General features: G+C 43.8%; 1 protein-coding gene across 1 annotated transcript in view; it reads left to right on the top strand.

Moving 5' to 3' along the window:
* The window catches only part of LOC309563654 (transient receptor potential cation channel subfamily V member 5-like), a 91,544-nt gene that overhangs the window by 28,955 nt on the left and 37,181 nt on the right, over window positions 1-25,408 (top strand). The window contains exons 5-9 of the mRNA XM_082268228.1: window positions 403-501; window positions 1,934-2,106; window positions 13,744-13,890; window positions 17,269-17,481; window positions 22,861-22,947. Of these exons, the coding sequence (XP_082124354.1) occupies window positions 403-501; window positions 1,934-2,106; window positions 13,744-13,890; window positions 17,269-17,481; window positions 22,861-22,947 (719 nt within the window). The remainder of the gene's footprint in view (window positions 1-402; window positions 502-1,933; window positions 2,107-13,743; window positions 13,891-17,268; window positions 17,482-22,860; window positions 22,948-25,408) is intronic.

Raw genomic sequence — 25,408 nt, 5'->3', positions numbered from 1 at the left:
CTGCTGTCTGTGTTAATAGATGAAGACAAGAAGAAGGCGCAAATCTACATGCGTGCCTCCATAGAAAACAGCTTCCTATAGGGGAACTCGGGGGGAGGAGGAGCCAGGAGCACCCACGTGGCCCTCAATGGCCCTCAAGTTGCATAAAACTCAGACCAAAGTAGTGCATGAGCTACTATGAAGTTTCTGCAACTTTGTTACGCATATATGAATGGGTATCATTGGAAAACATTGGGAACGACTTGTCATGCAACTTTGATGCCCAAAGTTGCACAACAAGTCACACAAGTGTGAATGGAGCCTTAAGCTAATGTTTGTGTTTTTGGGTTTGCATCTACTTTAATAAACTCACTAATATTATAAAGACTAGAACGTAAAGAGTTCTTTATTGTTATTTTACAGGAGAACAAGTTCTTTCCTTTGCTGCTTGCGTGGGGAATACTGAGCTGGTCCGATTATTACTGCAACATGGAGCTGATCCAGAGGCTAAAGATTCCCATGGTGAGGTTTTATACTCTGCTGTACAAAATATTTGTTTCTGTCATTACTGTATTTATAAGTCTTTCTGTTTCGGTTTTTAACCACATGAATCTCATGTGCCGTTTTTTTGTTTTTTTTACAATCATTTGTATTTAAAAATATACATAACAAATTCTCGTTTGTACATATTTGTTGTATTAATTAGATAAAACAATGATGATACAATGAAACAGATTGGACACGCATTAATTTCTATAGTAGTAATAAAACAAAGTGCACACAATTCTTGGTGAAGGGGTTATATAGGACCCCTTGATGGAGAAAGAGCCTGGCACCCCAAATGGGCTCAAACTGTGACCAGGCCCTGCCCTATTTCTAGCAGAGACCATAAGGAAAGGCTTCCCGAGGGAGAGAAATATTGTCATTAAAAGAAAGAAAACAATATTCAAACAAATAAACTTAGAATTCTGTGAGCGTTTTAACCCCTCTCCTAATCCCTAAGAAAATGTTTAAAATTCCAGTGGTGCAACCTAAATTTAGATGTGTTGTGAGGCCTTCCTCTATGTGAGTAGTTCCTCTATGAGTCACAATTTTTATGGCATTTATGTACCTTATCTTACTATATAAAGTACAAGTGTCTCTGCGTCCAGTCCCTGTGTCCGTGGGATTGCGCTACTGCGCATGTGCCCCACAGACAGCCGTTGGGACTTGGAGCGCAGAGACTTCGGGCGGCCAGGCGAAAATGTTGAAGTGGCGGGTGTGCGCGGGCACGCGGCGGGTGTGCGCTCGCACGCGAGAGCCACTCGGTCAGCTCTGCGCGTGTCCCCGATATTGCTAGGGCAACAGGGACGCTATGCACAGAGCTGGCTACGTCATGCGGCTCTCGCATTGTTAGAAAAAGAAGAGATAAGCGAGAGCCGCTCAGTCAGCTCTGCACATAATGTTTGACCACATATGTTCTAGCGCCTGTTAATTTAACGGGCTTAATGTCTAGTGTTTCTTATAAGCAATCAGCTTTGAGTGGCTTTGAGTATTTACTCTAGCAATTACTGATTCCACTGTAGGGGCAATTGCAGACTTCCATTCTTTAGCTATGGCTATGTGGGCGGCAGGATCAGAGCTGGAACCAGCACCCCAGCTGAACCAGCAGCATCCTCAGGAGCTGAAATGGTCAGCCCCTGGGATTCTGAACTTTCAACAATGCGTTCCAAAATTTGAGGCTCGGGTTGATCTGTTACAGCTCTATCCAGGGTATTCTTGCAACAGCAGATTACTGCTATTGTGATTTATTGCTGGCTGATTGCAGCTGCATGGGGGGCTGTATTGACCAGACCCCTCATGAAGAAAGAAAATTGTAAAAACATGAATTTTTATTTAGGGTGAAGGTCCGATATATATTGGTACCACCTATTATCTAATTCTAGATCTTTGATTTGTCTTTCCCCTCCTTCAGGTAACACTGTCCTCCATATTCTGGCCTTACAACCCAACAAAATGTCTGCCTGTCAGATGTATGACCTCATCCTATGCCATCACAAGGAGAAGTTTGGGCCCGGTTTAGAGGAGATCACCAACAATGATGGGCTGACCCCACTGAAGATGGCAGCAGTAGAAGGTAACACCGTGGTAAGTATACAGAAGGATCCCTCCTCCATAGTAGAGACATTCATTGTTGTTGTATTATGGGATCATAATGGCAATGGGTGAAAATGGCCAAGTGGATCCATGGTCATTGGTCAACAGCAAAGTATAATCCTGATGGGGGGGGGGGGGGATAAAGGGTGGGGTAAGAGTGGGGAGGATCTTAAAAAAAAAACATACTACATAAAAGAAAAGAATCACTGAACATACAGTATCTCACAAAAGTAAAAGTAAGTACACCCCTCACATTTTTGTAAATATTTCATTCATGTGACACTTTGCTACAATGTAAAGTAGTGAGTGTACAGCTTTTATAACAGTGCAAATTTGCTGTCCACTCAAAACAACTCAACACACAGCCATTAATGTCTAAACGGCTGGCAACAAAAGTGAGTACACCCCTAAGTTAAAATGTCCAAATTGGGCCCAAAGTGTCAATATTTTGTGTGGCCAGCATTTTTTTCCAGCACTGTCTTAACCCTCTTGGGCATGGAGTTCACAGGTTGCCACTGGAGTCCTCTTCCACTCCATGACGACATCACGGAGCTGGTGGATGTTGGAGACCTTGCACTCTTCCACCTTCCGTATGAGGATGCCCCACAGATGCTTAATAGGGTTTAGGTCTGGAGACATGCTTGGCCAGTCCATCACCTTTACCCTCAGCTTCTTTAGCAAGGCAGTAGTCGTCTTGGAGGTGTGTTTGGGGTCATTATCATGTTGGAATACTGCCCTGCGGTCCCACCTCCGAAGGGAGGGGATCATGCTCTGCTTCAGTATGTCACAGTACATGTTGGCATTCATGGTTCCCTCAATGAACTGTAGCTCCCCAATGCTGGCAGCACTCATGCAGCCCCAGACCACGACACTCCCACCAACATGCTTGACTGTAGGCAAGACACACTTGTCTGTACTCCTCACCTGGTTTCTGCAACACACGCTTGACACCATCTGGACCAAATAAGTTTATCTTGGTCTCATCAGACCACAGGACATGGTTCCTGTAATTCATGTCCTTAGTCTGCTTGTCTTCAGCAAACTGTTTGTGGGTTTCTTGTGAATTATCTTTAGAAGAGGCTCCTTCTGGGACAACATCCGTGCAGACCAATTTGATGCAGTGTGCAGCGTATGGTCTGAGCACTGACAGGCTGACCCCCCCACCCCTTCAACCTCTGCAGCAATGCTTGTAGCACTGATATGTCTATTTCCCAAAGACAACCTCTGGATATGATGCTGAGCACGTGCACTCAACTTCTTTGGTCAACCATGGCGAGGTCTGTTTTGAGTGGAATCTGCCCTGTTCAACCACTGTATGGTCTTGGCCATCATGCTGTAGCTCAGTTTCAGGGTCTTGACAATCTTCTTATAGCCTAGGCCAGTGATGGCGAACCCTGGCACCCCAGATGTTTTGGAACTAAATTTCCTATATTGCTCATGCACGCTGCAGTGTAGTTGCGCATCATGGGAAATGTCATTCCAAAACGTCTGGGGTGCCAAGGTTCGCCATCACTGGCCTAGGCCATCTTTATGTAGAGCAACCATACTTTTTTTCAGATCCATAGAGAGTTCTTTGCCATGAGGTGCAATGTTGAACTTCCAGTGACCAGTATGAGAGAGTGAGAGCGATAACACCAAATTTAACACACCTGTTTCACACCTGAGACCTTGTAACACTAACGAGTCACATAACACTGGGGTGGGGGAAAATGGCTAATTGGGCCCAATTTTGGATTTTTACACTTAGGGGTGTACTCACTTTTGTTGCCAGCAGTTTAGACATTAATGGCTGTGTGTTGAGTTTTATTTTGAGGGGACAGCAAATTTACACTGTTATACAAGCTGTAAACTCACTACTTTACATTGTAGCAAAGTGTAATTTCTTCAGTGTTGTCACATGAAAAGATAGAAAAAAATATTTACAAAAAATGTGAGGGGTGTACTCACTTTTGTGAGATATTGTATATATAGAAATGGGACACACAGCACGTTCAATGGCAGCCTATTTACTTTTTACTTCAATAGTCATGGAGACACCATTTGTAGTTAAAATAAGAGGCTACTGTCCCTCTGTGAAAAGAGTTTTTTTTAACAACTAAAAACTTAAAATAAAAATTCTTAGTTATAGATATATTGTTATTTTAAGGGTTTATCCAATTGTCATTGAGTGAAAGGGTGACCCTTTTTTTTTGTCTGTTAAAGCTGACTTCCAGCCCTCCCTTGAGTTTTACACAGTTACACCGACTCCCCTCCTCTACTGAAATTGCTTACTCTGATTTCACAACACACTGTGAGCTTTTCACAATAAGCATTAGAAGCTGCAACAAGTCAGAGCCCGCCTCATTTTCTACTGGAGGACATTCAACACCATCTGGGCCTTTCCTCCAAAGCCTGGCTGACCCTGGCCCTCCCCTTGCCATAGGTGGCACTGATGGGCACTGATGGGTGGGACTGATGGGTGACCCTGATAGGCAGCACGTAGAGGTGGCACTGATAGGTGTCACTGATGGGCACTGATAGACACAATGAGGCGGCACTGATAGGTAGCACCAATATTGGTGCTTTTCCACTGCATGGAACCAAACGGTTCGGCTCGCTTTTGTGCTTTTCCACTGCATGGTACCGCATGGTACGGTGTAGGAACGGTACGGTACAGCGGTACTTTTCCACTACATGGAACCGAACGGTACGGCTCTCTAAACAGTACCATGAACAGTACCACCTCAGTTGTGGTTCCAAGAGAGCCGTACCGCTACCATATCCCACAATCCTTTGCATGCAGCCTTGACTGTTTGTTTTTCACTGCTAGCCACTGATTGGTGAGAGAATCGTTGTTATCCCACCCACTTACTTTAGTACTACTTTAGTGGAAAAGCAAACCGTACCAAACCGTACCGAACTGTTCCAACACCGTACCATGCGGTACCATGCGGTGGAAAACCAAACCGGGCCAAGCAGGGCCAAGTGGAGCCGAGCCGGTACTTGCAGTGGAAAAGTGCCATAAGTGACCCTGATGATGAGGCACTGATGTACACTGATTGGCAGCACTGATGGGAACTGATAGGTGGCACTGATTAGCAGTACTGATGGGCACTGATGGTACAGGTGGGCACTGATTAGCAGCACTGGAAGGCACTGATTAGCAGCACTGGTGGGCACTAAGGGGACGATGTCCCTCTAAGAGAAGCCGGGTAAAGCTTTTCTTATTTTCTTCACGCTGACAGTGTGAGGAAAGAAAAAAGCAGATAACCAGCTTCTGCTTACTTCCATGATCAACTGTCATTGGTTGACAGCTGATCATGTGGTAAAGTGTCCACTGTGATTGGCTCTTTACCCTGATCTGTGATCTGATCACCCGAGTCCCAAGGACTCAGCGATCACTGAACGCGCCACACGCGCACCCCAGGGCCGCCCTACCGGCATTTTAAGCCCGTGCTGTAGCCGCCTTTCGGCTATAGCGCGGTCGCCAATTGGTTAAATTTCAGTTCTTTCAATTATAGAGGTTCAGCGTCACATGTGGCAGTCACCCAGGGCAGTGGTCTTCAACCCTGGCCTACAGGGCCCACTAACAGGCCAGGTTTGCAAGATAACTGAAATACATCCCAGGTGATATCATTTGCTGCTCAGTGATTGCAGTACTCTAGTCTGCATCTCCCCAAGGTAATACTTAAAATCTGGCCTGTTAGTGGACCCTGTGGACCGGAGTTGAGGACCACTGACCTAGGGCATGCAAACACAACCTAAAAATACCCACTCCTCCAGACTGACATCCACCCATCAAAGCTTTTTTATATTTGCATAACTCCTCCTACTGCTTGCATCAAGGCAGAGGCTCTTGACAGTAGTACCGTGGCCGGGGCAGTGTGATGTTTTCGGGAAGCACCCTGCTGGCTCCTCCGAGCAGCCATGATCTACCTGCATTGTACTGAGGAGGACAAAGACCCATGCATGACATCTTTTGGTCTATAACAAGTTATGTAATGAAAACGAAAAGGTTTTATTTCAAATTGTCATTACTATATTAATGGGAGGGGAGGTAGAGTAAGCTTCTGCTTTAGGGCAAATTAAGCTTGCCATACACTAGAAGAATTTAGCTTGAAATATTATGAAAGTGAAAGTTTCCTTATTTTTAAATCATTAGTTAGGGTCAAATCGGCTTTCGTTTTCGACCGCTGTGACGAGAAAATTTGAAGGAGCAGAACAAAAAAATGTCCTCCAAATTCATAACAGTGAATGGGTTCCAAAATTAAATATTAAAAGCAAACAAAATGTTGAATCTTTTTTAAATGACATCAAGTCATTGTATATACTGATAATATTTCTCTGTCGCTCATTGACAGACGTAGTCTTCTTGATTCACAAGAACTGGGTTATGTTGTCTCCGCAGGAGTAGGACTAGGCAGAAAAGAAAAAACGTTCTGGCTCCACCCTAGGGGCAGTCCCAGAGGGTATATCCTCCTTTCTCTGCTACAAGGCATCAGTTTTTTTTCTGTCTAGTCAGGAGTAAGGACCTAAGTTCCTTGCTGGGATCTTTTGGGTCCTGGCAAGATTTTTTTTTTTTTAGAAAAAATATTTTTTAGGTAGTTTTTCTCCAGTGTTTTTTCCTGTGAGATCTTCAAGCAAATACGCCGGACTGGGCGACACCAGTGGTCACCCCAGCCGGCCTACGAGCGCGCGCAGACCATTGCATTGCGCTTGGTCGGCCGCGACACATTCAAGTAAGTATGCGGGGCCGGGCGACGGGCTGGATGTTGAGATCCAGTGGTCACCCCGGTTTCTGCCTACGAGCGTGTGCAGACCAGAGCTCCGCGCTGGGTCGGCCGCGACGGAGTCCCATTGGAGGGACTGACCTTGCGAGTTAAAAGTCTCGCTTGGACGCCAGGAACCAGAGAGTCGAGGCGTCCGGAGTGGTCCACAACCCCCCACCCCGGTGGAGAGGATATTGTGAAGAGAGGGTGCCTGTCGGTTCGGTATGGTGAGTAAACGTTCCCTTTTTTCCTCGTTATGAGGCAGTATGAATTATGGGCCCCTCCATACATGGTCAGTATCTGTCTGACACTAAAAGTCCCCCTTGTAAATACAGCATGTGTTTGGTGGGAAGTGGACTTGGTTTGAGAGCTAACACTCTACCCAGCAGACTGCAGTATTGCAGCAGACATAGGAGGTATAATCCTACCTTAATTGTAGTGTACCTCCTGCAGATCGATAAACCGCCATTTAGCAGAGATGCAGGTGGATGTGCTGGGAAAAACGATTTCGGCAGTCCGCCGCCATTTTGCCGTAGACCGGGTGCATGAATGTCCTCAGGTCACGCCGGCCGCCATGTTTTTGGAGTCTATTGTCTCCTGTATGGGGGCGGCCATGTTTGATGAGCCCAGCTACCTCGTGGAGAGCTGGGAACGCCGGAAGGCGTACACAGGGGGCGGAGCCACGTCCTTCTACCCAGGAAAACTAACACAGCTCTTTCCAGTCTGTAAAAGACAGACGCTGACTGCAGTTGGTTGGAAACTTCTCTGCATCGGGTGGTGAGCCTTGGGGGTCTCTCTCTCTCTCTGTGGGGATCGAGAAGCAGGTACTCTGAGGGGCGCTATTGCGCTAGGGGGATACACATAAAAAAAAAAAAAAGAGGTATTTTTTATTTAAAAAAAAAAAAAAAAAGTTTTTTGTTTTTTCTGGCAGAGGTGTCCTGAATTAACATGGACCCTGCCACTCATGTATCTCCACCGGATCCCCTCGAGGTGTCTGCAGGATCCTCCAGCACCCCACTGACGGTTGAATCATTGTCAGCTATTATGGAAACTTTTGTGTCCCGGGTGGAAGTGGCTTGTCAGGGACAGGGCGCAAGAAAGCGACCCCCGCCTAACCCCTTATTATCTGAAACTTCGGATTCAGAATCTGAGCCTATTTCTGCAGTTGCAGGTACTTCATCTGGGATTGGTGTCTCGGGTACTGTCTCTTCAGACAGTGAGGAGGATGTTTCGGCATCAGCCATAGCCCGAGAGGAAGCGTTGGTAAACGCACTCATTGTATCTGTTCAAGAAACCTTAAGATTACAGGGTATTCCGTCGGAAATAGCTGAAACTGAAATCTCCTTTGGGACTAAAAAACGCATCAAAGTAGCGAAGGTTTTTCCATTGCCCAAATGTTTTGGCAATCCAATCAAAGAAGAATGGAGTCTGCCAAAACGCACTTCTGCTATTTCTAAACGCATTAACAGGCGTTATCCGTTTGAGGAAACCCTCATTAAGAAATGGACAGAACCACCTGTGGTGGATTCACCAATTGCTAGATTGAATAAAGCCACGGTTATTCCTTTAGAAGACGCTCCGTCTTTTAAAGATCCAGTGGATCGCAAGATAGAAGCTATGTCTCGCACCATGTTTTCCTTGATTGGATCAGCTTTCAGACCAATAATTGCTATTGGACTGGTTTCGCAGACTGTAACTGAATGGACCAAGTGGTTACGCGGGGACTTAGAAGAAGTCCCTCAGGCGGTATCAGATTTGTTGGAACAAATGATACAGGGGTTACAGTTTGTGTGTGATGCGGCGTTAGACGCCACTCCATTATTGGCGCGAGCATCAGTTTCAGCAGTGGTTCTCAGGCGTACACTGTGGCTAAAAGGTTGGTTAGCCGACCAAGGTTCCAAAGAAGCATTGGCTAATATCCCCTTTTTAGGAGAGCTATTTGGAGCCAACTTAGATGAGATCATTAAGGATCTCACGGGAGGAAAGAGCACCTTTTTACCGCAAAATGTTAAAGGTAAAGGACCTCGTCAAAGACGAGGGCCTTCTTTCTCTGCTCACAAAAAGTTTTTTTGTCCCGCGGGTGAAAAAATTAAGTCCTCCAAAGCTCCTTCAGGAGGCTTCAGGGGACGTTGGTCGGGCAAGCAAAAGCCCGCCCCCTCCAGACCTGAAGATAAATCGTCCAAAGCCTGAAGGTGCGCCCCCACCCATAACTGGGGTGGGGGACGTCTTCGCCGGTTCCCGGATCCATGGCTTTCCAGAATCCCGGACAAGTGGGTTTGCGAAGTCATAAGGTCAGGGTACAAGATCGAGTTTCGATCTCTCCCACCAGCGCGATTCTTCCCTTCCAATATCCGACTATCCCCGGATCGTCTAGAAGATCTACGGAGAGCAGTCACGGATTTACTACAACAAGGAGTGGTAGTCCACGTTCCTTGGACAGAACGTTTTCAGGGGTTTTATTCAAACCTATTTACAATACCCAGGAAAGATGGCAAAGTGCGTCCAATTCTGGACTTAAGGGCACTCAATTCCTTTCTCAACATAAGAAAATTCAAGATGGAATCCATTCGCACAGTAGCAGCCTTCCTGCATCCAGGGGATGTCCTAGCGTCCATAGACATCAAGGACGCCTATCTTCACATTCCCATTTTCGCAGGACATCAGCGGTTTCTACGCTTTTCCGTAGAAGAGAACCACTATCAGTTTGTGGCGTTACCTTTCGGTCTCGCCACGGCTCCTTGGGTCTTCACGAAGGTGTTGGCCCCAATGTTGGCACTACTGCGCCAAAGAGGCATATCGATTCTAGGTTACCTAGACAATCTCCTGCTTCATGCAGAGTCTCCTCAGACCCTGCTACAAAACCTAGAAATTACTATAATTTCTTTACAGGAATTCGGGTGGCTGGTGAACCGGCAAAAGTCATTTCTGGTTCCCACCCAGAGGCTCGAATATCTGGGTCTAATTCTAGACACAGTCAGGACAAGCGTTTTCCTTCCAGTAGGGAAACTCCGGAAGATTCAATCAGCAGTCCAGTTGTTACTATCCAACAGCTGGTCTTCTCTTCGAACTTGCATGAGGGTTCTGGGGTTGATGGTGGCCTCCTTCGAAGCAGTCCCATTTGCCCAGTCCCATACCCGAATTCTTCAGCAAGAGATTCTTCTCAGATGGAATCGGAATCCGGAATCCCTGGACAATCGGATCCGATTGAGCAAACAGACCAGAGAGTCTCTGGTCTGGTGGCTTCGGTCTCCGATGCTCAGCCAGGGAAAGTCATTTCTGCCAATATATTGGACGATAGTGACCACGGATGCCAGTCTATCCGGATGGGGAGGAATTCTCGGTCAGTTATCTGTCCAGGGACTTTGGTCCCCGGAAGAATCCAGGTTGCCGATAAATGTATTGGAACTGAGAGCGATCAGACAGCCCGGTTCGGATCCAGGGCAGCCCGGTTCGGATCCAGTCGGACAACGCCACGGCCGTGGCTTATGTCAATCACCAGGGAGTCACCAAGAGTGTCCGAGCGGCCAAGGAAGTGGCTTGCATTCTTCGCTGGGCGGAACGATTTGTTCCAGCGATCTCTGCGGTGTTCATTCCGGGGGTGGAATATTGGCAGGCAGATTATCTCAGCCGTCAGACTCCGGATCAGGGGGAATGGTCCCTCCATCCAGAAGTTTTCCACCAGTTGTGCCTACGTTGGGGCACCCCGGATGTGGATCTGTTGGCATCACGATTCAACAGAAAAAGTACAGAGATTTGTGGCTCGCTCCCGCGATCCTCTAGCAGAGACCGCAGACGCACTGGTCACCCCGTGGGGGCAACACCAGCTAATTTATGTCTTCCCTCCTCTTGGGTTACTGCCAAGACTTCTTCGCAGGATAGAGGAGGAAGGAATTCCAGTAATCCTGGTAGCTCCGGACTGGCCTCGTCGAGCTTGATACGCCGACTTGGTCAGACTGGTGGCGGACGTCCCGTGGAGACTTCCTCTCAGGGAGGATCTACTGTCTCAGGGACCGATCTTCCATCCTGCTTTACGATCGCTGGTTTTAAACGGCCTGGTTATTGAGACCCAGGTGCTGAAGGACAAGGGATTGTCAGCTTCAGTTATTCCTACTCTAGTTAAAACAAGGAAAGCGACTTCCAGAAAGATTATCATCGTACATGGAAGTCTTATATTGTGTGGTGTGAATCCCTTGGGTTCCATCTACATCTTTATTCGGTAGCCGGAATATTGGCTTTTCTGCAACAGGGAGTTGAGTAGAAGCTGGCCTTGAATGTTATCAAGGGTCTGGTTTCAGCATTTGCTATCTTCTTTCAGAAGCCTTTGGCTACTCATTCCTTGGTGCGGAATTTCATCCAGGGGGTGCGACACCTGGCTCCGCCAGTGCACGCGCCGTTACCATCCTGGGATCTTAATTTGGTGCTGTCGGTTCTTCAGACACCTCCCTTTGAAAATATCAGGGAGATTCCCTTGCTTACTTTATCCCAGAAGGTGGCCTTCTGGTGGCTATCACTTCTGCACGCAGGGTGTCAGAACTGGCTGCATTATCCTGTTGTTCCCCAGATCTGGTGGTTCATAGGGATAAGGTTGTTCTTCATCCGAATCCATCCTTCCTTCCTAAGGTGGTTTCAAAGTTTCATTGAATGAGGACATGGTATTGTCCTTCCTATGTCCTTAGCCCAATCATCCTCGAGAATTTGCATGGCATTCCTTGGATGTAGTTCGGGCGATCAGGATATATTTGAATACTACGGATTCAATTTGTAAGACGGATTCACTGTTGGTGATCACGGATGGCCCTAAGAAGGGGTTGCCTGTTCTGCTGCGACCATCTTTAGATGGATCAGACAGACGGTGGTATAGGCTTATTTTATCTAAGGGTCGGGATCCCCCGTTCCCTGTTAAGGCGCATTCTACTCGGACGCTTAGAGTTTCCTGGACCTTCCGCCATCAGGCGTCAGTGGTTCAGGTTTTCAAGGCGACTGTTTAGTCGTCGGTTCATACCTTTACAATATTGTATAAGGTTTATGTGATGGCATCGTCAGATGCCTCTTCTGGCCGCAAGGTTCCTGCAGGCCACTGTTTGAGGAGACTGTTGATCTACCTCGAGGATTTGTGGGGTAGGTCTCATCTGTTTACTCGATGAGTCCTTTGATACTTCTGGTTGGCTCCGGTTGGGCCTTCTAGATTGGATTTTGATTTCTGTCAATCCCACCCCTCATTTGTGGCACTGCTTCTGGATGTCCCAGTTCTTGTGAATCAAGAAGACTACGTCTGTCAATGAGCGACAGAGAAAATCGGATTTTTGTAAGATCTTACCGTAAAATCCTTTTCTCTTAGCTCATTGACAGACGTAGTACCCGCCCCTCTATCATTGAGTTGGGTTGGGTTAAATTCTCTGTTGCTGCTTTGTGACAGAACTGATGCCTTGTAGCAGAGAGAGGGAGGATATACCCTCTGGGACTGCCCCTAGGGTGGAGCCAGAACGTTTTTTCTTTTCTGCCTAGTCCTACTCCTGCGGAGACAACATAACCCAGTTCTTGTGAATCAAGAAGACTACGTCTGTCAATGAGCTAAGAGAAAAGGATTTTACGGTAAGATCTTACAAAAATCCGATTTTTTTTTTTACAAGTGTTCATATGAAAATCTATTAATGCAGATTAGTTAAGTGTAAATCTAATAGAAAAAAAAAATTCTAAAGAGTATATTTAATAAATATTTCATTTTTTTTATTGGTTGAACTAGATGGATTTGTGTCTTTTTTCAACCTGACTATGTAGCTATTTAACTATATAAAGTTTGTTTCGCCCTTCCTCTAGATCAGGGGTCAACAAACTTTCTAAACAAAGGGCCAATTTACTGCCCCTCAAAATTTAGGGGGCATGACTATGGCTAGTGGGAGCAGAAAATGTCCCAGTGTCAGAGGAAGTCAAAGCTTTTTTGAGGGAACACTGATCTTCCTCCACCAGTTCTTTAACACACCTTACACTTTACTCTATAGCCCAACAGAATGGCGGAAAACTTCTGTATACTTCTTTAGGCCTAGCACTTCTGTGTTCCAATCAGTGGTGTAATTGGGTTTTGTGCTGCCCTAGGCCTGACTAAACGTGGGCACCCCTAATTTAAATATGACCCTCCCCTTCCTGTAAAGGCCACACCCTTTCTTGTTTATGACCCACCCTGTCATTGTAAACCACAGACCACAACCACAGTCTATGAGTGCCCATCAGTGCAGCCTCATCAGTTCCCAGAAGTTCAGCTTCATCAGTGCAGCCTCATTACTGCCCATCAGTGCAGCCTTATCAGTGGCCATCAGTACAGCCCCATCAGTGGCTCTCATTGCCCATTAGTGCAGCCTATCAGTGCATCATATCAGTGCCCATCAGTGCAGCTCATCAGTCCTGCCTCATCAGTGGCCATCAGTGCAGTCTATTAGTGCCCATCAGTGCAACATATCAATGCCCATCAGGGCAGCATATCAGTGCAGTCCCATCAGCTTTTTTGCTGCCCCCCTGCAAAGTGCTGCCCTAGGCCTGGGCCTTGTTGGCCTAGGCCAAGATACAGCACTGGTTCCAATCCCAGTCCATAAGAGAGTTCTGCTATGCAGTGGGCTCCAACTTGGGGTCCCTCCTGCTAGACGAATAGACCATATAGCCACTGATCCATCCCTTTGACAAAACCTTCGTTACTCCACTGTCTCCTCTCCCGAGGATATATGTATAAATAATTAATTTATTTACTTGCAACCTTTAAAAAGAAAAAGAAAAATCCTTTTAGTGATCTGACTATAATAAAGTCAAGTGTGGATGGCTTCATTTTGTACATTTAGTGCTTTCTGCATTTTTTTATTAAATTAGCCTGACTTAATATTGGTCTCCCTAGATGTTTCAGCACATTGTACAGAAGAGGAGACAACTGCAGTGGACATTTGGTCCCATTAGCTGCTATCTTTATGACCTGACGGAGATCGATGTATGTGGGGATCCTAAGTCTGTACTGGATCTGGTGGTCTCTACAAAAAAAAAGGAGGTGTGTATGGAAATATTTGCACATTTATGAGTGGTTCCTTTTCGATCAGCACAGCATCTTAAAGTACATGTAAAAAATATTTGTTTTTTAGTTTTGGATTAGAACATCTTTCATGATTTTGCTGCTATCCAGGGGCTCCTTTAGAGAGGAGATATCTTTAACAGGGACCAAAAGCAATGAAAAGCAGGGGTTCTAGTCTTCTCCTACTCTTCTAAAGGAAAGCATTTTTATTTCTGTCTGTGTTGTTTTTGGAGAATTCTGTCACTTCCTGTCTGTTAAAAAGACAGCAGGACAGGAAGTGAGAGGAAACCATTATACAGCAACAGAAACAGACATGGATTCTAACTCTTACTGACTCTGTTTCAAACTAGAACATTTTTGTACTAACCATATTAGCCTTTCGAGCCCATTAATTGACACAGGAATTCAGTAACAGTCAGGTAATACTGTGGCCTATAGGAGGTTGGGACTAGGGATGATCGAACTTTTGAAAAGTTCGGTTCGACCAGAACACCCGAACTTCCCGAAAGTTCGGCCCGGATTTCAGAACCCCATTGAAATCAATGGGACCCAAACTTCGGTAATCAAACACCATTTTGAAGCCCTAAAACCCAATAAATGCCCCTAAAAAGTGCCTAGCGTTCTGGGTCATGCCCCAGGGACTATTAATCACACAAAAAAAAGTTCTTAAAAATTGTCGTTTTTGATAGAGAGCCAATTATTGAAAATATTATAAAAAAAAAAAAAGAGATTTCTTTGGATTTAGTGTCGGGGGGGGGGGTCTAAAAAGTGTACCTGTGACGTTTTTAGCTCTGTAGCATATCCAGAACCAGAAAAAAAAGATTGTTTGTATTAGAATTGCAGTAGAGCAGGATAGTGGCTCCGCTATTTTCACACCCGGCCGTTTTTGTTGTAGGCGCTTATTGGGCTTTTTTGTGGACGTCTTTGGAGGCAGGCATGACATCTGAACTTCTGGGTAGGGGTATATATACACACACACATATATGTATATATACACATACACATATATAGGTGTGAAAGTAGCAGAACCCTATGCCTGCGCTAATGAAATAATTTGCAGGCATAGGGCTTCGCTCCTATCACACCTATATGTGTGTATGTGTATAAATACATATATGTGTGTGTGTTTATACCCCTATACAGAAGTTCAGATGTTACGTCTGCCTCTAAAGACGCCCAAAAAAAAACGCCTGCAACAGCACACCTGGGCGTTTTTGTTGCAGGCGTTTTTTGGGCATTTTTTGGGCGTCTTTGGAGGCAGACATAACATCGGAACTTCTGTATAGGGGTATATATACACACACCTATATGTATTTATACGCATACACACATATAGGTGTGATAGGAGCGAAACCCTATGCCTGCAAATTATTTCATTAGCGCAGGCATAGGGTTCTGCTACTTTCACACCAATATATGTGTATGTGTATATATACATACGTGTGTGTGTGTGTATATATAACCCTACACAGAAGTTCAGATGTCATGCCTGCCTCCAAAGACGTCCACAAAAAAGTCCAATAAACGCCTGCAACAAAAACGCCCAGGTGTGAAAGTAGCGAAGCCACTATCCTGCTCTACTGCAATTCTAATACAAACAATCTTTTTTTCTATGGCGGTCACCCTGACATGGAAGAGTTTGGTCACCCTGCCATAGCAGTCAGTCAGTTAACCCTACACTACACTACGGTCACCCTGACACTTAACACTTTCCCTACAGAAACTAGATTATTAAATCTAACTATAGTGGAAAATAGTACCCTAACTACACTAGATATCCCTTTCCTCACACTAATAATTGCTAAATGACACTTTTGAAGCAGGAGTAACAGAACTGCTTCCACTCTCTTCCACATCCCTGTATTACAAAGCTAGAGATTTGGCAGGGCTATCTTATATACTGGGGGGCGTATTCACTACTGATTGGCCTCTGGACCCCCTAGTCACTCCAGTCACATTCCTAGCATCCTCCTGCCCCCTCAATTGGCTTTTTACTGATGGTTCTGGTCCAATAACGGGCTTTTAAAGCCCAGTTCCTGTCCCATTGCATTTTGGTCGGTTATGGTTGCCGAATTTCGAACAGTCAATGTTCAGGTCGAACCGATGGTGGACCCGAACCGTTCGATCATCCCTAGTTGGGACACTGAAAACAGAAAAAGTTGTAAGCCAGTCTCCATTTAACCCCTTCTATGCCCAGAGGAAGCCGCGCACAGGACCAAAAACAAAAAAAAAACAGAGGGCCGGGGCCTGTGTGGACTTTAAAAAAGAGATCTTACAGTAAATGAAATCGTTTTCACCATTATCCATTGATGGAAACAGGAATTTCGTAACAGTTGGGACATCCAAAAGCAGTCCAACTGGCGGTGGGCAATAGCCACAGAGAAGCCCAAAAGGAATGTAGGAACCAACCACATTGCAGAGGAATCTGAAGGTTTAATGCCTAAACCAAGGCATGAAGAATCCCTCCCCCAGACAGGGGAACTGCCACATCATAGGGGAGAGTACTAAGGATAGACTTGGTGCTCCAGTTCAGGACACAGAAAAAGACACCCTCATGAAGTAAGCTTTCACCTGAAAGAACAGGAAAAGAGAATAGAGGGCCAACCTACAATTCCAACAAAAAACAATGGAATAAAATACTACCACACCCAACAATTAAAACTCGGCCAACACTGGGCTGAGTCGAAGGAAACAAAATTGCCTTTAGAGGCAAGTGTGGACAACAAGAAAGTGAGAAATAGGCCAGCTGGTCAACTAAAAGAGGTCCAAGCCTTGTACTTCTAGCCTTAAGAGTACATGCACACCAGGGGTGGTGAGAGTGCGTTGGGAGGATATTCCAGCGCAATCCCACTGCAAGACAAGGCAAAATTCCACGCGCCTGATTCACACAAGAAATCTTAATTGAAGCCATGGAAGAGAAAAAAATATGAGCAGTGTATTCCAGCATCTTGAATACAGTTGTGAAGAAAAAAATGCAGAAGGGCTAGCAAACCTAGTAAGACTTTTTTGTGCAGAGGAAAAGATGGGACACTAGCAAAAAACTAAGGAATGCTGGGTGAAGGAGGGGTAATACGAGGACTGGCCTACAACAACTTTTTCTGATTACCAGTGTAGGCAACAGTAAAACCGCACTGTTACTGAACTCCTGTGTACCTCAATGAACTATAGAGAAAGATGCTGTTATCTTTCCATACACTTTAGCTCTATTCCTCCTCCTATCCTTAACTCTTAATCTTTAAGCTTTAAAATTGTCCCTTAGCTTTTATCCTAAATAAATTCCTCATTGTCTCTATTGCTGGTTTAGAATGTAAGTCATGATTTCAGGTCTTATTGATTGAATTCTTCATCTTTTCTTAGGCTCGTCGCATTCTGGATCTTTCCCCAGTCCAGGAGTTGGTCAATAGAAAATGGCAGAGGTTTGGTCGTCCATATTTCTGGGCATTGGCCTTTATCTACATCCTATACATGATTGTTGTCTCTCTTGCCTGTGTCAGCCGGCCCCTTAAACCAAGAACGGAGAACGCAACTAATCCAAGGGACATCATCCTACTGGTCAAAAAATCCCTAAATGTAAGAACCTTAACCGCATTTCTATTGGGGACATTTTTAAAATTTTTGCACACATGTTAAAATATGCATGTCTTTGCTAGAAATTGCTTTAAACACCCAAACATTTATACATTTTCTGAAAGCAGAGACACTTGAGAATAAAATAGTGGCAGTTGCAATTTTTTTTATCAAATCCATTCTAAAACATGTAAAGCCTTAAAATTGCATGTGTCTGTGAAATCGCAAAAAAAAACTATAGTGCCCAAAATTCGCCATAGGAAATGCTTTAAAGGGATTGTAAATGCAGAAGGTTTTTTTCTTAATGCATTCTATGCATTAGGATAAAAAAAAAACTTTCTGTGTGTAGCAGTCCTCCTTAGCCCCCTAATACTTATCTAAGCCTGTCTTTATCCAGCAATGTTGCAGGAGTGTCTAAGCTGCCTAGGACTCCCCTACTCATTGGCTGAGACCGCAGCATAGCGCGATTGGCTCCCGCTGTTGTTAATCAAAACCATTCAGCCAATCAGGAGAGAGGGGCAGGGCCAGGCCACGGCTCCATGTCTGAATGGACACAGGGAGCTGTGACTCGGCTCGGATGCCCCCATAGCAGGCAGGAGGGGGGGGGCCAGGAGAGCCGAAGAGCGATCCGAGAAGAGGAGGATCCAGGCTGCTCTGTGCAAAATCCACTGCACAGAGGAGGTAAGTATAACATGTTTGTTATTTTTTACTTTTTTTAAAAAACAAGAATTCAAATTACTTTAACGTCCTTTACAGGTTATCAGTTTAGTGGTAATTGTTAAATATGGCCCTGGAATTTTAGCTCTCACTCTGATGTTCATTGCGATATTTGGTGCAACATATGTTTACGTACAGATGCCTGCCCTATGCTGTGTGTTTGAATTGGGGTGTGTACAAGGGTGACGAGTGCTTTTAGTTACTTTTTTTAAAAAATATTTTTATTTATATTGTTTAACATTTTTTTTCTTCATTTAACTTTAACAGTTCCTTTTTTTATTGCTTTATCACAAAGGGCTAACAAAGTCCTCTTTGCCTCCACTGCAGCCAATCAAGCACGATAGTCAAAGAATGACAACTCTGAACCCGGAAGAGACGTAATATATGTTGCTTCCAAGATCATTATTCACAGAGAGGATGTCCCCTGATCTCCTCTTGCTTTGAAAATCTCAGCATTATATCACAGTCCTGAGGTCCTTGAGGGACAGGAGAACCCAGAAACCACTGTGGGCACTGGCATTGGAGTGAGGGGGTGGGGGGGGGTCATACCTTAAGAGCCCTGTGAATGTAAAGAGATGGCTCTAGAGCAGGGTTTCTCAACTAGGGTTCCTCCTGAGGTTGCTATGGGGTTCCTTGAGCAATGGGCAATTTCTGTCTCTCAGATAAATTTCCAATGACACCACTGTTCCTTTTAGTTATCTGTCAGGGGATAATTCTTCACAATGATGACAAGAGTAAGGAGCATTATTCCTACTGACTGTCGCACTAATGTGTCATGAGTTGTAGATTTTTCATTTTTAGCAGGGGTTCCCCAAGACCAGAATTTTATTTCAAGGGTTCCTCTGCGTTGAAAAGGTTTAGAAAGGCTACTCTAGAGGATTACTTTTACATGAAAGCCAATTACTGGCTCATGGCTGCTCCTGCTTTAACCCATTGAATACCAGGACATTTATTGTATAAACTTACCTGGATAGACAAAGGTTTAAACATATCCTAAATAATTAAAAAAAAGAAAAGAAAACTGCCATGTTGTGTTTCGTCCCGGGGAATTATCAACAGTGATGCAGTCCTTTAGTGGCTTTTAGGCAGAATTTGGAGAAAGCTCAACCCTCTTGCCTTCTCAACACTGTCAGAAGGGGTAAGAAGAGGGCAAAGGACTAGTCACTATTGCCTGTGATCTCCCTGCAGCTGACCTTTCCTTAATACTGACTTACCATGCCTTGTTCTGCACCATAACCATGCCAGCACATAAAGTATCTTTAACCTTCTTAGCGGTATTCCCGAGTGTGGCTCGGGGTGAAATTTCAGAGCCATTAGCGGTAACCCCGAGCCACACTCGGGGTACCGCTAGGGAGATCGCTGGATCCTGTAAGAGAGGGTACTCACCTTGTCCCCGGGATCCAGCGATGTATCCCGGCAGTGTGCGGCGGCCGGATCTTTCTCCCGATTCTCTGTGTCCCGGCTTCCGTCTCCTGCGACGTGACGCTCGCAGGGGGTGGAACCAGCGGCAAATTCAAATAGTAAAACACACCAAATACACTGATACATTACAAAATAAATTCACATTAGTTTGCCCCCAGTGCCCTTTCCTGCAGTTTTACTGTACTTTTTATATAGATATATATATTGTGACAGAAAGTCAGGTAAATCTGTGGAGGTTGTCACAGACGGGAGATACATTTCTGCTTTGTTTAGACAATTCACCAATTACTATAGGGTGTCGGCTGCAGAGGTAGCCAGGAAGGTGTAAGGACATTGAAAAAGCTTCAGCTATTCAGAATGAGGCAATTAAGGCCTCTATAAGTTATCAAGAGGATGACTACTGATTGCTGCCTCCTGAAGTGATGTGCGCTGAGGAGAGTAGTCAGATGAAAGACTTCGGAAGGTGAGGTGCTGGACTTTTTCTGTGTGAAAAGAAAATAAATGGACTATTGATTGTCTGCTGTATGATCAGCAGTGTCTGCCCAGCAGTAGGTTGGGACAGACACCATAGGTAGGTTCCTGTGTGTGAAGGTAGACGCCCTCAGTGGCCAGGATTTATTTTTGTTTTGAGCTATGCTGTTTTGATGCTTGCCCTTGTGTGAAGGAAATTGCAAGAATAAACCATAGACTGTTGTTTTCAACTACTCCTCGGCTATCTCTCTGTGTAACGAACCCCCCCAAGGGGTCACCCACACCCGCTACCGAGCTAATCCCTCACATAATATATATAGATATATATACATACATACTTTACCTTATTTATAGTTATTTATTATATTATAATTTATGATTTTGTGTTTCAAACTTTATCATACCCGAGATGTTATAAAGAAGAACGCACAGTAAAAAAAAATCATATGTAAATAGTTGGTTTGGGCTGCTCGTCCTTAAGAATTACATGCAAAATAATTGTACCGCTTTCAGCACCTAAAATCGGAAAGAATCATACCGCCAGGGAGGTTAAGATAATGGCTAAATACTTATCACCTGAAAACCCCTTTGGATATTATCCTAAAAGATCTGTTGTGTGCTTTCCTTCTCCATCTCTTACCCTCCATTCTTTCCGGTCTTTCCTTTCCCTCTCCTTTTTCTTGTTTCCCTTTTTTCGATATGTAAATAGACTCCTCCACAATAACCTTTTTTAGTCAGCATACCATAGAATGTCCTTTTCGTGGATACCATAGCCACTTAAGGGCGAGTAAAGCGGCTCAATAGTACACTAAAGGACCAATGCTAGATTAAATTTATATTGAGCTGAGTGAGGATGCACGCAGGTGTCTGTTTCATGTATGTTTGTATTATTATGACCTCAGGTTAAGCCTCTCAGCTATACAGTTAATAGCGGAAGAGACCTTCTACAGCTAACACCCTTAGTACTCCAACATCTGTATCCTTTCCATATACCATCACTATGACTGTCTTATTATGCTCTAGGTGTTATGCTAAATGTTGTCCTCTTTTTTTCGTTCTGGTTTGAATTAAACCTTTGATCGTAAAACTATAAGCTTGTCGTATTGTCTACCCTTTCCCCCCATGGCAGAGCGGGTTACCATATGGGGTGCTCAGGAACAGGAGACAATACTTCCTTTCATACCCTTAGACCTCGTAACAGTTTATATTTGCTCTTTTCACCGCTATCTGTAGTTATTGTTTTGTTACATGAGCGCATTCATGCAAACTTATACTCTGTATAACCACATATGGAAATTATTGTTCACCTTTTTTCCTATTGTTCTTTCTGAAAATTACAATAAACTACTTTGAATGAGAAAAGAACTGTGGTGTGCTGGTAATATACAGTATACAGTAAACCCCCCTCAATTGCGGGGGTTACGTTCCGGACCCAGCCGCGAAAAGTGAAATTCTGTGAAATAGAAAAACCCTATTAAAATGCATTGTAGGCATGTTTTTTTACTGTCACTGTACGTGTAAAAGCATTTTAAGGTCTTTAAACACACTTTTAAAACAATAGAAACTCATTTAAACACATAAAAGATACTAAGAGACATAGCAAGAGCTATGGAAAACCCAAAAATATTTAATTTTTAATGATTTGTATAGTAAAATAACATTACAAAAAAAAAACGCGAATTACCAGGACCGCAAAAACTGAACCGCGATGGAGCGAGGGATTACTGTACTCTTTCTTATGATGTTACCAGTCTCCAGCTGGTAATTGCTACAAGAACCACTCACTTTTTGCCACCTCCAGAAATGTCTTATATATGATTTACTGTCCACTGTGTCTTTGTGTGAAGACCACCATCTTAGTAGACACAGGCATTTCCTTCCTCCTATCTGAACCTCCAGCAAAGAAAGCAGTGAGCAGCAAAGTGGTGACAACACCAAACCTTTTACCGAACCCTCTGAGAGTAGCAGACAGAGGCAGTAGTGCCTTAGATCTTAAACTGCAGATATACAGCTATGAGGTGGTAGGCACAGTGCCTAGGTACACTCACGTACCAGGAAGTGTAATGATATGTTTCAGGAAGAATTCAAGACCAAAGGTAGACATTTCTGGGTACTAGTTGGCCACAATTAACATTTATAGATGTCCCTTAGTCACAAGTCTTCACTTTTTGAAGAACGGAAAATCTGTAGTTTGGTAACAAAAATCCTAATTTACTTACAGTTTAAAAAGTTCACTCAGTTCTTCTTGAAAGTTCAGCTTGGAGCTGGGCAATTCCCCCCTGACAGTTGCTCCTTCTGCCTCCCCTGAAGGTTCCCTAGTAGTAAAATATAATTTTTGAGTGAGTGCCATGATGAAGTTAGGACTGCTTTCTGCACCATACATATTGAATGTAGTGTTATGACACCCTGCACTCACATTCTCACAATATTTCCTCAGTCCTCCAGGTTGAGGAAACTCAGGCGTTTTTCAACTCAGAAGACTGAGAACATCTTGTGGTGGAGGTACTACTCCTCCAGCAGTGTTTGCTGGGTATTCTTAGCAGCCCCATGGGGAGGGGGGGGGGGGGGCACATAGAATCTGGTGCAGTTGTGCAAAGTAGCAATCAGTTTATAGCTTTTATCGTCATAGCTTAATTAAACACCCCCCCCCCCCCCCCACACACACACACACACACACACACAATGAATGCTTCCAATTCAAGCCTGTTCTGTAGGAAAACTTGTTGCCCACATTAATTATTCACTATAATATTTTCTTTTTCGTCTTACCAGGAATCATACCTCACTTCTGAAGACCACCTACGTCTGGCAGGGGAGCTAATAAGTGTTATTGGAGCAATTGTACTATTATTTCTTAAGGTAAATGCAGAATTTAATTGGCTAACATCTGTCTTTAAGATCTGTATTAGGGTGTCCTTTTATGAAACGGAGATGAGCAGTGATCTTGTTGATCACCGCTCATTTCCGATCATTCTCAGTTTATGAAACAGAGATGATCGGGGGAGAACATGTTCTTCGCTGATCATCTCTTCACATGAGAATCTGTCATTGCCTGACACAGAAACGGCCAGGTTATGAAGCTGCGATCTCCGCACTTCACTGGCGATCTGGGCCAGAATTCACACTCCCGGGTTCACCAGCCTGGAGCTTGTGAATCGGGGAGTGAAGACCAAATCGGGGGGAGAACTGAGGGGGAAGAAGGAAGATTGACAATTGACATCCTTCTTCCTCGTTCAGACCCCCCAACACAGTAATCATGTCCCCATCCATATTTATGTATATATATACATATGTGTGTATATATATATATATATATATATATATATATATATATATATATATATATATATATATATATAATATATATATACATACATATATATATATATATATATATATATATATATATATATATATATATATACACATACATGTAGATCAGTGTTGGGGTAGTTACTCAAAAAATGTAACTAGTTACTTCTGTAAATTGTAATGAGATTACTTTACTAGTTACTGCATTTGAAAAGTAACTTCACTACTTATTACTTTACTTTCCTCTTTCTTAATTGACCGTGTAGAAGAAGATATATGGCACTCTTTCTGCATAGAGTTTATTGTATAAACACAGGCTTTGGGAAACATGAGAACAAAACCTGAAAAAACAGAATAAAACAAAAAGTGCAACAAAAAGTCATAAACTTCATCCCTCTCTATTCTTCGAAATAACGATTGTATCGCACGGCTTGGCTAACGTAGGAAAGCGCGTTCCTATAGCCTAGTAAAGTAGTGTAGTTACCAATATTAGTATTGTAATTAGTTACTTTACTAAGTTACCAAAAAAAGTAATGTAGTTACTGTAATCAGTTACTTTGTAACTAGTTACCCCCAACACTGATGTAGATATATATTTAATGTGTGTATATATATATATATATATATATATATATATATATAATGTATGCGTGTGTGTATTCAGTGTATTTATTAACATTAGTGGGGATCGTGTATTCAGCAGTGATAATCTATCACTGCTTATTAAAGAGCGCCAGTGATTTTCATAGTACGGTAATCTCGCTTTATCTCACGAGATTACAGGTGCCCCATTCACTTGTATAGAGATCTCGGCCGTTCACCAAGGAAACACTTCTCCTCTGATCACCCTGGGAGAACTGAAGTTCTCCGCTTCATAAAAAGGGTGCCAGAGGAGATAATTTTCCCCGGAGAACTGCAGAGAAGCGAACAGAGAAAAAAATTCACCTTTTCATAAACGTACACCTAGATCTCTAAGTGTTATTATAGCTATAGATGAACAGTTGACTATGATAAATGGTGGGTAAAATAGAAGTGTGGAACAATCCTAGCTATAGCTGACTTAATAGTATAGCATAAGTGCAGTGAAGGGACCTTTTCTCCATTGGAAAAGGACCAGTCTGTGATCAGTCTCAACAAATCTTTCCATATGTGCTTATAATATATAATTATAATACTTAGAAGGGGTCATTATCTTTTAGTGTTTAAATACTTTAGTGTATGTAAACCATAATCACATGTGCTGCCCTTGTGAAAAATGGATCAGGTTTGAGGGGTGGCAAGCACAGGTTACACAAAATTACCAAAAGTATTGGGACACCTGCCTTTACACGCACATGAACTTTAATGGCATCCCAGTCTTAGTCTGTAGGGTTCAATATTGAGTTGGCCCACCCTTTGCAGCTATAACAGCTTCAACTAATCTGGGAAAACTGTCCACAAGGTTTAGGAGTGTGTCTATGGGAATGTTTGACCCCTCCACAAGGTCCAGCAGCCTTTACGGCTGTCGGCTTGTCGTTTTAAATTAACTACTACGGCACAGTGAGGCGCTGTGGTAGTTAATTCTCTCTTTCTATCAGATTGTATTTTCTTGCCCATAGGGGATGTACAGGTACACAGATACACTGGCAGATCTGCTGGAGACCTGCATGGCACCAGCAATCTGTTAATCGTTGCTGCAATGCTTTGCAGACACCAAAAAAATAAAAATAAAATAATAAATAAATAAATGCACTTTTTTTTATTTTCTCCCTTTTTCTTAATAAATGAACCATTTAAAGTGTTTTGTTATATTTATTCGTCAGGCGCAAAAAAATGCCTTTTGATCCTTCCAGAAATCTTCCTGTGCTTTCTGCCTCTAGTGCGGGGTTATTTATTTTGTTGCCAACAACCCCCAATTCCAACAATGTTGTAGGTAAAATAAGAGGGGAAGGAGTTCTGTAGTCACCTGTTCCTCCATAGACACAGTACATTGAGTGAGCATAGCCATCCTAGGACAAAGTGTAATACT

This window comes from Pelophylax lessonae (assembly GCF_965119305.1).
Source record: "Pelophylax lessonae genome assembly, chromosome: 9".
Classification (NCBI taxonomy): domain Eukaryota; kingdom Metazoa; phylum Chordata; class Amphibia; order Anura; family Ranidae; genus Pelophylax; species Pelophylax lessonae.
The sequence above is the reverse complement of the archived record's forward strand: the minus strand, read 5'-3'. Positions and strand labels throughout refer to the sequence as shown.